Source organism: Perca flavescens, chromosome 8, assembly GCF_004354835.1.
Source record: "Perca flavescens isolate YP-PL-M2 chromosome 8, PFLA_1.0, whole genome shotgun sequence".
In the NCBI taxonomy this organism is placed as follows: Eukaryota; Metazoa; Chordata; class Actinopteri; order Perciformes; family Percidae; genus Perca; species Perca flavescens.
This window is the reverse complement of record NC_041338.1, coordinates 26,931,118-26,945,678: the sequence shown is the minus strand read 5'-3', so window position 1 is coordinate 26,945,678 and position 14,561 is coordinate 26,931,118. Positions and strand designations below refer to the sequence as shown.

Genomic DNA, 14,561 nt, shown 5'->3' with positions numbered 1-14,561 from the left:
TTGAAACATATTTGCCATCTTTATTCATAAATATCACTACTGTATGAATATAAAACAATCTTAAATTACTGCTTTTTTTTTTTTTAAACAAATACTCTGACTATCGATGGAAGCTCCTCAGGAGAAAAACCACTGATAAAACAGTTTTAAAAGGTATTGCATATAGCCTTGGCAGCTGTTAATTACTACACTTTACTGTAGTTGTGTTGATGAACCTTTGACAGAGTAGCATACTAGAACATCTGATACATACTTATTTCCTCAGGAATATGAAACATAGCCAATTATACACAGGTAAACAAAAACAGACAGACGGACAGGAGAGATCCACCCACTTCAATTTGAAGTACAATTTTGTCAACAGTCACTCAATACAAAACATATTGGTTACATGAATTAAAAATACATCAGCGAAAGAAAAAAAAGACTAGCAAAATTTGCCTCTGTTAAGAATTAAAATGCCTACTAGCTATTCTGCAATGAGATTTTTTTTTTTTTTTTAAATATCTAAATCTCCATTGGTACTGAGTCACAAAAATATGCAATGTAATCTAGTATTCAGCGATTGTAGGCACTCCTGTGTTTGATGGGTGAGGTAGCTAGATAGTAAGAACTGTACACAGGCTGAGATTAAACAATGCACACCAAAAGAGAGCATAAGACTGAAATTTAGAGTGGAGTATTGCAGCGGAGGTGAACAATATTCCAGTGATCAATGCTGAGTCCATCTCCTTGTTTTTAGTCACAGTATAGAATGTAAGATAAAGAGTCGATACAGGCAGTCCCTTTCAGTACACAACTGAGCACTATACACAGTGAAGCACTGTATACTAAATAAGAGACTTCACCTCACTCTCTCGCTCTCAGTCATCTGCCACAGTCCCAGGTTTAACACTTTAAGGCACGGAAGTTGTGTTATCCTCTCCAGACCCCTCTTGGTGATCTTAGTACAACCGTACAGATCAATCCCTGTCAGCTGGGTGAGGTGGTCAGCTATCAACTCCAACCCTTTGTCTGTGATCCTCACACACTGTCCAATGTTGAGAGTCTTGAGTTCGTGCATCTGGCGTACCATCCTGTTAATGCCATCATCGCTGATATGGCAGGAGCAAAGAGAGAGGGACTTGAGCTGGTACAACCCCTGGGCGATGTAAGCCAGGCTCTGGTCTCCGATCTTGTCACAGAAGGAGACATCGAGTCCAGAAAGCCGGAGGGAGCCCATGGCCAGATGCATTATCCCTGTATCACTGATGTTATCACACGACCGCAGGTTCAGGCTGCACAGGTGGGTCATATGCGACAGGTGGATCATCCCTGCATCTGATATCCCTCCGCAGAAGCTGAGGTTGAGCACTTTGAGCTTGTTTAGGCCCTTTGAGACATGTTTGAGAGACAGGTCAGTCAACTTCTGGCAGTCCTGCAAGGTTAACTTCTCCAGAGACAGGCAGCCTTCTGCTGCGCTGCGGGTCATGCCAGACAGGTGTCCAATGCCCACATCGGACACATGCCTGCAGCTGCGCAGGTTAAGGCTCTTAAGTCTGTGCAGTCCCCAGGCAATGAGCAACAGGCCGGTGTTTGTGATATTGCTGCATCCCCCAAGTTCAAGCACCTCCAGGTTTTTGAGGTACTGGGCAATCCTGCCCAGGCTGGAGTCAGTGATCTGTTTACAAAGACTGAGGTTCAGCACCCGCAGGGATGGGATGTCCTGCACAAAGGCATGTCCGAGTCCGTTGTCTGTGAGGTTGAAACATCCACACAAGTTCAGGCTTTCGATGTGCGGCATCCCTTGAATCACGTAGCTCAGACTTCGTCTTAAGCTGAGAATCTGAACTTTTTTGATTCCCCTGGTCTGCAGACTGGGGAACAGAGACGGGTTTGCTCGCCGCAGATGTAGCTTGGCTTCCACCCCCCTCCACACCGACTTGTGGTAGGACGCGTCTCTCCAGGCCGCGCACACTTGGGCTACTCTTCCTTTGTCTTTAACGTCCAGATAACTGAAAATAATGGCCAGGATCTCCGGGAAAAGGCACGATATGTGTGTCTCCATTTCAAACATCACTGCAGGTTGACTGCTTTTAGCAGCAGAGGTTGATTGTGGGCGACAATACTGTCGTGGTTAGCTCGCCGAAACTCTACTGCCGAAGTTGCTGGCTGGCTCGGCAACGTTAGCTAATGTCCGCTAGCATACGTACAGGCTAACTATAGCCAGTTAGCTTTGTGTGTAACGTAACAAAAACCCACCCATCTCGTAGGAGCGAAGCTTAATATTTCATTCAATAAAATTATGGTACAAAAGGAGCACTAACGCAACGGGTCTTATGTTGACAACGTGGACGCAGATATAGGAAACTCCGAAGGCAGTCGTAATATTTACCTAGCATGCTAGGCTAACGCTGTTGCGCTAACGATAGCAAACCTCTGCGTAGCGTTAGCTAGCGGTCTAAACTTGTGAAAAGCCGAACAACATCCCCGTCCAAGCTGTCCAAAACAACCTATCAGTTACTCCAGCTCATCGCAAAGCGTATCCAAGAACTTGCAGAAACTTTCCTCAACAAAGCTGTTTGTCCGTACAAAGGTAACTGCCAAGCTCCTTTACTAACCGAGGCATTCCAGCAGCGTCGGAGGAGCATCCCGTCCCGGATCGCTACAGATGAATAAACCAGCTCTATTGGCTTAGAGTGAGCTAAGCCAGTGGCCAGCGGCACATAGTGGAAGTAATAAGTATCGTTATCGTTTGTTTGTAGGTACTGAAACCAGACGCAATTACATTTTAGGTTAGGTTTTGTAAAGAAAAAAAATAGGTAGGCTATTAGTTACAAGTACAAGAAAAGGTTACACAGTTTTGGGCTAATTGTAGCCTATGCTGACACTTAACATTTTATATAGACACACAGGCTACAGAAAATAAATCCACATAGGCATAAAACTTAAAACAATATTTGAGAAACAACATCTGGACAAACAAACATCAGGTCAAATTTGAATATTAGAATATAGCCTACTGTGTATAGTATGGGAGGTAGGCTACTATAAATTACTATACAGGAGCAAAGTACTAAAGAGCCATAGCTGCTCATGTGATTTCCTAAATCCTAAAACATCATCAGTAAATAAACATTAATTTATTGTTAGAACATGCAATAATTAACATATAATCAGCCTTTTACCACTCAGTTGACCAAATGTTCTCAGACCAATACATTATGAAAAAGTATTCTTATCCCTAGTGTTATGTATGTAACCAACCAACCAACCAGTTTGTCAACCTGTCAATCCTAATTTCTTGATGTTTTACCCCCAGTTTCTTATTTTTTTTTTCTTAACAATAAGTTATAGTTATAACAAGTAGGATAACATATAAAAGTTGATATACACACAAAGAACATCTTAGAAATGTGTTTGAGCAATTCGGGATGAAAATCCAAAAGGACTTTCTTTCTACACCAGTTGTGTGCTTTTCCACACTCTTACATTGTGAAATTATTTAAGGTTAAATATTCTGTTAAATGTTCCCAAGTGCTGAGAATATCTAGGCCTACACCAAATTTTACTTGATTAAAATATGTGATTATCACCCTTGATATAAGATATAAGATATATTCTCCTTGAAACCAGAAGCCATGTAACCCTATATATTGTTGGCAGCTTTTCAAGGACCAGAGAGGCTGCCTCATCCTCCACATGCAAGCTGAACACACAGTCTCTATGAGTCCTCATCCTAAGTATTGTACAACCTTTTAATTAGTCACACGTCCATCATCAACCTGTGTCACCTGTCTCCCTCTTCTGGCAACTTGGTGTAAATGTCTTCGACCTGGCAGGAAGCCCCGAGTTACTGCAGCGAGGCATTCACTGACCTGGTCACTTATGGCTTATAGGAGGACACACAGCCTGTGCTTTACAATGATTGTTGGTGGTTCAGTGTGTAAAGGTCAAGAGAGGCAGGATGTCTTAGAGATGCCTGGGTCCTGAATGTTCACACTAAGCATTTAACTGGTTTACAAACAAACTGTAACAGAGATGAACAAAAGGTGAACACAATTGTGCACAATAAATGCTATCTAATACAATGGAGCCTATTTGACATGTCACAGTATGACAAGTGTGAATAATATTAATGATTGTTGAATTCCATTTAGCTGCTGCAGTTTCAGGGTCCTGGTATTGTGCATGCTTCCTCACTGTCACACTGTCACCACTTACTGGGACACTTTAAAAGAACAAAACCTTTGTTACTGTTATTAGTAACACCTGTGCTTATTCTTCAATAACAAGTCTGCTGTTTAAAAGGCCTATAGCTTTACTCCTACCATATTTTGTATTTTTAATGAACTTATTTGAACTATTTCTTTTGTGTTTCATTGTTGTATAGAACATAATATATGTGTCTAAATATAATAATATCCCTCTTTTGTTTTTGTTTTGTTCGACTAATATGCATTTCTGTCAACGACGGAGTGAATGGACTTTTTTCACGGCAGACATTATGACTTGTCATAGTAGGAAAAGCACAGCTGAAATTGATAACCTTAACAACGGCTCAAGTCCATCAAGTGACCCAGTAAGCTATTTCAGTGAGTCAGCATGCACAATACCAGGACCTCTCCTAAGTGGAATGCAGCCATCAGTAATGGTTTTGAACACACCTGTGCTTTTCCTACTATGACATGTCAACATGTCTGCCGTGAAAAAGGTCCATTAACAGAATGAAAGAAGAATGTTGACATAGCTACCCTGCCGCCTGCTATTACAGTATATGTTGATTGTATTGTCTGCACTTGTTGTCTTTTGTGCGGTTTTATCTTGGCTTAATATGTGTTTTACTTGTGGTCCACAATGGAAATAAGCCTTTGGACTTTATTGTGTTTTTATCCTCGGTAATTTTTAATGTCGGCCTATCTAATGACTTCTGGTCAGTGTTGTGGTTCTTTTTTTAAATCATCAAATAAATAAAGTAAAAAATAATAATAAAAAACTGTGGCGTGCTGTTTTTTCGCTTGGGATGGTGTGGAGACAACATTAGATCTTCATTTGTCTAAAAAAATAAACTACATGTTCGATTACAATTTACATGAACGTAACTCACTCTCATGATTTGTATTGTATATTTGAATGCGTAAACTTTCACACTGTGTCTGTGTAGCAGTACGAGCAACGAGAGTTCCAATCAATCTGACCTTAGAATCACCTTTGATCTTTAGGGGCACTGCTGGAAATCCTGGGCCCCCTGACAACAGCTCATTTGGGGCCCTGAAACAATAAATACCTACAATTCCTGGCATGTTTCAGGGCTCCTGAATCCTTCAACACCACATATGTCTCTAAAGCTTTTTAGTTCAGAGCTTTTGCAAGGAGTCAAACAGCCAGAGACCGCTCAAAACAAAAGGAATCACAAAGCCAGAAAGAATCCCAAAATTTAATAGAAACACCAATCAGAATAATCATGTATAAATGTTCTCCTGTATAGAGAAGAGGTTATCATTAGTCAGTACACATTGGAGCTCTAAAATTTAATCGATTTGTTGTCAACCATTAATTAATTGGTAACTTTGATAATTGATTAATTGGTTTGCGTTATTGTGATTTCTCTTATTCCAGCTTCTTAAATGTGAATATTTTCTATTTTCTAGTTTCTTTACTCCTCTATGACAGTAAACTAAATAGCTTTGAGTTGTCAAGAAATTTCAACATTTGAGGATGTCATCTTGGGCTTTGGGAAACGCTGATTGTCTTTCTTTTTTTTTATTATTATTTTTTGGGCATTTTTAGGCCTTTATTGACAGGACAGCTGAAGAAATGAAAGAGGAGATAGAGGGGGGAATGACATGCAGCAAAGGGCCGCAGGTCGGAGTCTAAACCCCGGCCTGCTGCGTCAAGGAGTAAACCTCTATATATCATTTATGTCATTTGTCACCATTTCCTTACATGTTATAGACCAAACAACTAATCGATTAATCGAGAAAATAATCAACAGATTAATTGACTATGCAAATAATCGCTAGTTACAGTATAGTACACGTCTATTATAAAAAGATGCTGAGAATGAGAATATAATCATATTTTACCTGCTTTATGCAGTATTAATTTTGTGGATTTAAGTGCTCATATTATGCTTTTCGGCTTTTCCCCTTTCCTCTATAGTATTATATATCTTTTTGTGCATGTTATAGGTTTACAAAGTGAAAAAGCCCAAAGTCCACCCCAAAGGGACTTAACATCTCCAACATAAAACACTGTTCACAAACTTTTCCAAACTCTATTGTAGTCCAGCCTTTACTTCTGAGACGAACGTGTGTCACTTTGTAACACACGTTATAATGCTCGCCTAGCTGCTAGCATGGCACGCCCTCATACTCTGCTTCTGACTGGCTAGTAGTCCTTACCTAGGTACTGTGCATGTGCGACTCCCAACAAAGATGGAACAGAAGTGATTTCTGATAGCTAAAACAGAAAGCTCAACACACAGGGTGAAAAGAGGAGCTGCAGCAATGTGCAGTACAACAAATATATGGTGTTTTTTGAAAATCAAACCATGTAAACCTATTCTGGTACAACCTCTAAATACAATTACGAACCTGAAAATTAGCATAATATGAGCACTTTAAGGTATTGACCATTTGAACATTTGTCTTTCAAATTGAAAGTTTTCTCAGCGCTGTGATCTCAGGCACACATCTGGCCAGCAGAGGGCAGCACTGATCTGACAAAACAGTCAATAAAAAGAAAAAGAGCTCTCTTACGGATAACTCTAAACCCAATTAGATCATCACCACTTCAAACAATATTTTGCATATAAGCAGAATCAGTATGTCAAACAAAGAATGAAAAAGAAATTGTTTTCTTAAGTCTGTGCACTGTAAATTTAGACAACAGGATCTGAAAAATGTGATGGAGGATCAAACAGACATTGAGACAGAGAGATGGAGCTAAGAAACGACTTGGTTGACAGGAAGGAAAAGGAAAACTAAAGACAGAGGGAGAGAAAGTGAGGGATGGTGATTCCCCTCTCGGCCTCCCCTGTGGCTGGACTTGTCTCTGCTAATGACCCTGTCTGCTGGCTCACACAGACAGATGGTGAATTAACTCCAATTAGCCCACTCTCACCAGATCTCCTCTGACAGCTCACCACACACAAACACACACACACACACACACACACACACACACACACACACACACACACACACACACACACACACACACACACACACACACACACACAGAGCACAGTAATCTGGAAACACTGCAACTGTTTACTTGTATTGTGTAATTTCAACATCAACAATTCGTTTTTTTCAGAATATGGCTTTGTGGATTGCGTTTATGTCTTTACAAGTGAAATCTTTGGGTGCAGAAATTTGTTTGAAAAATTCTCTGAACAATAGGCACGGTTAAGTCACATATTGTCATTGTGGTTAACACATGCACTGTTTTACACCTATTCAGACACACACAAAAACCACACACACACACACACACACACACACACACACACACACACACACACACACACACACACACACACACACACTCTCTGGAGTTACTACTGTGTGACTGTGACCTCCTGTCATTATATTCAGAGTTAGTGAGGTGTGACCGGTCATCGTTCATAAGGTGCACATTCACTGACTGACTGAACTCTCATGACATGTCAAACAGAGCGTAGTGAGTGTGTGTGTGTGTGTGTGTGTGTGTGTGGAGGGGGGCAGTATGATTGTCACTTACTGGACACCTAAGCTCATAAATGTATCACACTGAGGAGAAAATGTCTCTTACATGACACAATCTTGGTGTGTATGTGTTTAACAGGTGTTCATGCTGCTAAAAGGGCTCCATCCGGTCGTGTGACTGGGAGGTCACCGTTGACCTCTGATCTCATCTACAAACCGGGTCGGCAGGTGCAGAGTGCAGGGCAAAGGTCATGTGGTCCACCACTACGCAGCCGGACACAATAACAGGATCGACACCGTTACCGTTAAATAACCATTCTCTTAACGCAGGAACATGGCAGTTCATAAGCTTTTCTATCTATATGAAGTGTGTACGTCTGTGCCAGTGCATGCTTGTGAGTAAGTGTGTGTGTGTGTGTGTTTGAGCAGAGTGGAGTAATCTCTTTAAATCTCTTTAGCTGTTCTGATCCATAGTTCAGAGCATGGAGGCGGTATGGACAGCAGCTGTTTGTGAAGGATGTGTGACCCTGGCAGCACCGAGGGTGCAGAGGGAGTCATAACACCGACTGACCTCTGACCTCAACTCTTTACTGGGGCATGGACTAAAGTACACCTCCTATTTATCTGTACAATCCTTCCAACTCTCTTCACTGAAGAAAAAAGACAAGTGTCACTGAGAGAGCGAGCCAGAGAGAGAGAAAGAGAGAGAGGGAGAGAAAGTGTTGGATAGAGACAAACGAGACAAATGAGTAGTGATGAGCGCGATGTGGGTTGAGGTGTAGAGGTGTGTGTGTGTGTGTGTGTGTGTGCGTGTGCACGCAAGTGACAGAGAAAAAAAAAAGGAGAGAGGGAAAATGAAGATAAAGGCACAAAGGATGGAGGAGGGCTGATTAAAGGAGATATGAAAGGGAGTGAAAATGAGACATTCTGAGCTAAAATGAAGGTTTTGAATTTAAGGATAATTCAGATGGATTATAAAATGGGTCAAAAAAAAAGAAGGCATTTCTGTTGGCGGTCATATCATTTTACTTCCAAATAGATCAATAGCTATTTGAATGGGCAAGAAAACAGTAGCAGTCAGATGTAACCAAGCCTACAGTTTATCTAGATTATTTAAACCAGAGGTTCCCGACTTTTTTATATTGACTCCTTTATATTGAATGTTGTTGTGGACCGGTTTATGGGGGGGATGCTTGAGTCAGTTATCTGATCCCTCTCACTACTGATCCTCCCAACACAAAAATAAACCTTTTTACAAGTTTGAAAAATACAGAGAGAGAGAGAGAGACAGAGAGAGAGAGAAAGAAAGAGAAAGAGAAACGAGAGCACACAAAAGAGCGAGTGGTTGAGCATAAAAATGAACTACAATAAACAGAAACAACTTCCTTTACCTTGTCTGTATTTAATTGCTGTTTCTATTTAATAAAAAGAAATACAAATATGTCTCTCAGCAACAGTCAAGTAGTGGCTTCATGCGCTGCTGAATGCTGTAACGTGATACCAGACTGGTTACCTTGTGTAGGCTACTGATGACCTCCTTCATTTAAAAATTGGTTTGTCTTTGTCGCTGATGTGACAGGAAGTGATGACGGAAAATGCAGCCCAGACTATGTCAAGTGTAAGGTAATTACTGCAAAAATAGCCCATAGTAAGTCAAGTGTAAGGTAATTACTGCAAAAATAGCCCATAGTAAGCTGTAACATAATATAATTATTGTATGACCTAAAGCACTTTGTTTGAAACTGGAAAAGACTATGTCTGAAATATGTATTCCCACATTTAAGATTTATTTATCAGGACAATGCACATTAATCAATTTTTCTGTAAATGCGCCAGTGTTAGCCAGTCGGCTAATTTTCAACTGTAGTCCTAGTTACCTATAATGTATGTCTTTATTAGCAGAGGACAGCTGTCTTTGGGCAAAACTATGGCAAGTAAGTCAAAGTTGATCCAGGAAGTCTGTAAATGTAGTTTTACCCAGGAGGTTTATTTCAGACCTGTAAGCTCATTTGAATGCTTGTGTTTCTTGCCCTGTCTGACTTCTTTTCAGTGAGTCGTGTAGCTAAATCTCAGCAGTTAACTTGGTGAGTGCGTTGTCATTGTTACTGACAGCAGTGACGGGCAAAACTATGAAAATAAGACCCAAGTTGTAATAAGACAGAATTATCCTTTCACATAGGCCTACGTGCGCATGTGTGTATTTGTGTGTGTTAGTTCAATACCTACAACTGGGTTTAGTGTCTTCCAGTTTGCTGTGGAACAATGGCTGCCAGTGGGCTTCATTAAGTGCCTTTTCATGTCCTGCATTGCAGCTCAGAAAATGTGCTGCTGTACTCCAAACATACAGAAAATGGGCCTGAAGACATGCAGTGACACATATGCAAATACTACCACACAAACACACACACACACACACACACACACACACACACACACACACACACACACACACACACACTCTCAGTCATCATGTCTCATTTTCTCTCCTCCCTCAATGTGTTGCTCAGTGTGTGAACTCTCAGTTACAACACAGAGGCTTGTTTTTATGCTGCATAAATTGATGCATTCCCCCCCCCCCCCATATAGCTCTGCTCTACTTGTGTGTATTTTACCAGTTACCTGTTGTGTGCCATTTAAGTGCTAAGCCTTTCCTCTCTCCTCTTCTCTCTTCATTTGCTTCCCTCCAGGGCTGATGTGATTTAAGGCTGTGCTTGAAGACTGAGGACTGGGCCCTTATCTGACGGTTATTGATGCGAGCTGTAACTCTCACTGTCCTCACTCTACAGGCAGTGGGAAAGAGAGACAGCGGACAGCTGCTCTAGAAGGATGGGTGGATGGAAGAAAAGAAACAGTAGAAAGATAATGCCAGCAGATTGATGGCTTTCCCTGAAATGTTCGGACTTCAGACTGTGTGGGTTTATTCATGGATTTATGTAAAACAACAGAGTACATGTTTTAGAAATGTAGAGATTTCGCAGCATTTCCTCCACCTTGCAGCTCTATCCTCTCTTTTTCTTCCAGCCCTCCTTCTTCTTTCTTTCCTACTTCCTTTGCTTTCACCCCCCTCTCTTTCTTTCCATCTGTACATTATGTAGATGTCAATAATTTATCACAAGATTCAAGAATTCAGTGCTTAACAACAGGTTACGATCTTTGCAATAAAAGCCATAAAATATGCATTTGTGAATAAAATATGATTCTGTCTCTTTCAAAGCAGCTGAAACCTGTCAAGATTTCCATTTGTTTTCTGACAGTATCGCAGTGAAGTGACAGTTCAAAAGCGGGGGTTTGTCTTTATCTTGGCAGGTTTTCAATCTTTGCTCTATTTCTGCACACCGCAGAGCATTATTTGGTATCCATTGTTTTGTAGACCGTCTTTCATCTCCAGGGCTTTGTTGTTTTTCTCACTCTCTCGCTGTCTCGTGCTTTCTCCCCCTCTTACATCGTCACTTCTTTTTTGTCCTACTCTTTTACAGTTTCATCTTGTGTTGTACAGTAACAGTAGCACTGGGCTCAGCTAACACATCCCACTCTAACTGCCCCTCCAACCTCCAATCACTTGCCTCATACAAACCACCCAGCTCTAAAAGCACTGACACTTCCTTCTCCCTTCTCCCTTTTCCTATTATCCTTCCTCCCTTTGCTCCCCTCCTTCTCCGATCACCCCTCTCTTCATCCTCCTCCCCCCTTTACCCCACAGGCCTGGAGATCGTTCCTTTGTTCCTGACATCTGTTTTGTTGGGTGATTAATTGAGATGAGCATGTGGGGTGAAGGCCTGTGGAGGAGGAGCTCAGACCCCCCAGGTAATGTGTATGTGTATGTGTCTGTGGATGTGTGTGAAGGTGTGTGTGTGTGTGTGTGTGTGTGTGTGTGTGTGTGTGTGTGTTGGCAGTGAAGCTATAACAATCCTTGATCTGGTTAGTTAATGTAGACTGCCAGGATTTCCCTCAAGAGCCGTGAAATCTGAATATCTGTTATCTTGATAAAATTTAAAAAAAAAACCTTTCCCTCAATAGAAAATCTCCTCAGTCTTTCCTTCGCGTTTATTTCAGCAGTGCAAAATATTACATTAAGTGACAGCTGACTGACAAGTGACAGCACTGGTTACACACACCAGCATGTCAGATGTCCCAGAAGGCAGAGCTGTGATTTGCAGAAAATCATGATACAGTACAACGACCATAATGCATCTGTCGGAAATTTTCAGTAAATTAGATGCATGCTGCTGAGTAGAGTGACCTTCGAAGTGAATTCTCAGCAAATGACTGATCTACAAACACACTGGAGATGGACATGTCTTCACAATGATAATTAAGAAAATAATAATGCAATAAAAAAAACATCGGTAATCACAGTAATCATCATTAATGATGACATATTTTGGCACAGGTAACACCTTTTCTTCTTACTTGCTAGTTACTGTGTTTACTTCTATTTTATTTATAATGCAATATTAACAGGAATACATTATTTTCAACTACAGTAGTGATAAACTATAATTTAAAGCAGTTATGAACAGTGAGAAATTACTTATTTTAAAGATTTAAAGATTTGTTTGTCCCTTTATTTGATAGTGACAGTGGATAGACAGGAAAGGTGGGAGAGAGATGGGGGATGACAGGCAACAAAGGCCCGTAGGTCGGACTCGAACCTGGACCGCTGCAAAGGACTCAGCCTACACGGGGCGCGCACTCTTACTGGGTCAGCTAGAGGTCGCCCCCAAAGTCACGATTTAAACTCTCATATTGTCAACATAAATGTTAGGTTCGATTAGGGGAGTACTCAGGAAAATCACTGGGAAACAGATGCAGGTTACAATCTCCCTCCCATACTGTATATGACCACTTGTAATTAGTAGGTCTGCAACTTACAACTTGATTATTGTTGATTCATTTGCTCATCATTTTCTCAATTAATCAATTAACTGTTTGATCAGAAAACAGTGACAAATGCCCACAGCCAAAGACCAATCTTCAAAATAGTAGCTGATTAATTTTATATTGATTGACTAATTGAATAATCAACTAATCGTTGCAGCTCTAGTAATTACATGACTTATGGCCTCAGGATGCAGTCGAAAGCTCTGGAAAAAGAAAATAAATGAACCTTGAGTTTTGAATATTTATTCCCTGCAATAATTATGTCGGATGACTCACCATGAAACTTCCATTTTATCTCTTATGTCTTTATGAGTAATACAACACACATTCCTCTATTTTGTTCTGTATTAAATGATACAAAATGCATAGCACCTTTATCCTGTTAGTTATGATGCATTACATTAACTAATGTGACTACAAAGTAGCCTATCAAACATTATATTAATTAAAGACAAATGCTGCAGTTTTGCAACAGGAGCATGTTGCTCCCTCCTTTAGCCACAGTAAAACCTCACTTTATCTGCAGATGATGTTCAAAAGATTTAAATGAGAGTGTAAGATATATTACAGCATTCAAAGAAAATATTTAGAGATTCTGACTGAATTTCATAAAGGCAAAATTTTACAATTTGGGCCCAAGATTTCAGAGAGAAAGGCTTGAGGCTCAGTCTGTGTCTGAGGTAGTGATTTATGATCCTTTAAGGTCAGAAAGCATCAGAAGGGACAGGCGCAGATTTAGAGGTTTAGAAGCCAGGTCAGAGGTCAGAGGTCACCCTGGTGGTCAGGCCAGGGCAGGGAAATGTGCGGAAAGAAGTTCAAAACTGTCCTGTGGAGCTCTGCTCATGTGATCCTGGTCGTGGGGGCGTATTTTATTTCCCGGAGGAGCATAATCGATGTGGCACCACGGATGGTGGCACGGCGAGGGTGGGACCTATCTGACCCAGAATGGCTGCAGGATGGAGGAGGAGATACATACAGAGATAATCACTATCACCATCTGGGTAGACAGAGCGGGGCCATACAAAGGCACACACTCCAACACACACACACACACACACACACACACACACACACACACACACACACAGACTACAGGGTTCCTGCTGCGTTCAGTGCATGTCTGAGTGTGTGTGTATCAGTGTGTCTGTCATACTTGCAAATGGACAGATGGACGGGATAGACGAGTACATAGATGATAGATAGATAGATAGATAGATAGATAGATAGATAGATAGATAGATAGATAGATAGATAGATAGATAGATAGAGAGATGGATAGATTTTTACTGTAAATCCCTCTCTTGTGAATTACCCAATTTAATGGAAGTGCATTGTGAAAAAACAGTGTGGGATATTGACTCATTTGTTGTCACCTGTGTGTAGACAGACAGACAGACAGACAGATCATTTGAATTTCAGAAATGACCTTATTAAAAATCAATTTAAAAATTTAAAATTCAATCTAGAGTGCATATTATGTCACTGTAATTTGTTCCTATGAAGGGAAACATCAAGCATAAAAAAATCTGATGTACACACTGTATGTGTACATTCATACTGCTGTATGAACATGAACAATAACAATAACAGAAACACTCACAAGACTGAATGTAACAGCAGCAGCCTAATACTTGCAAACAGACAGATGGACAGGAGAGAGAGAGAGAGAGAGAGAGAGAGAGAGTTTGATTTGAAGGGGTGGAGAAGTACAGTGAAGCTTTGTGGCTCAGACCCATTAACAGTCTTGATTTATGCTGCTCTGCATCCTGTGGTGGGACGTCAACTTTTGCATATGTGTGTGTGTGTGTGTGTGTGTGTGTGTGTGTGTGTGTGTGTGTGTGTGTGTGTGTGTGTGTTGATTCATGGCTTCAGCAGGCCACACTCTGGTAATACATGTCTATGTGAGCATGCATGAATGGTGTGTTTAGGATAGTTTCGTGGCCAGACAGGCACCAGACAGCCTGAGTCCAGAGTTTAGCTTGGGGGCTGGGATTAGTTTTTTTGGGGGGA

General features: G+C 40.9%; 1 protein-coding gene across 1 annotated transcript; it reads right to left on the bottom strand.

Annotated features, from left to right (window-relative positions):
- Window positions 1-2,231, bottom strand: LOC114560291 (F-box/LRR-repeat protein 14). Its single transcript, XM_028585581.1, has one exon. The coding sequence runs from the start codon at window positions 2,054-2,056 to the stop codon at window positions 845-847; it is 1,212 nt and encodes a 403-aa protein (XP_028441382.1). The 5' UTR covers window positions 2,057-2,231; the 3' UTR covers window positions 1-844.
- Window positions 2,232-14,561: the final 12,330 nt, after the last annotated feature.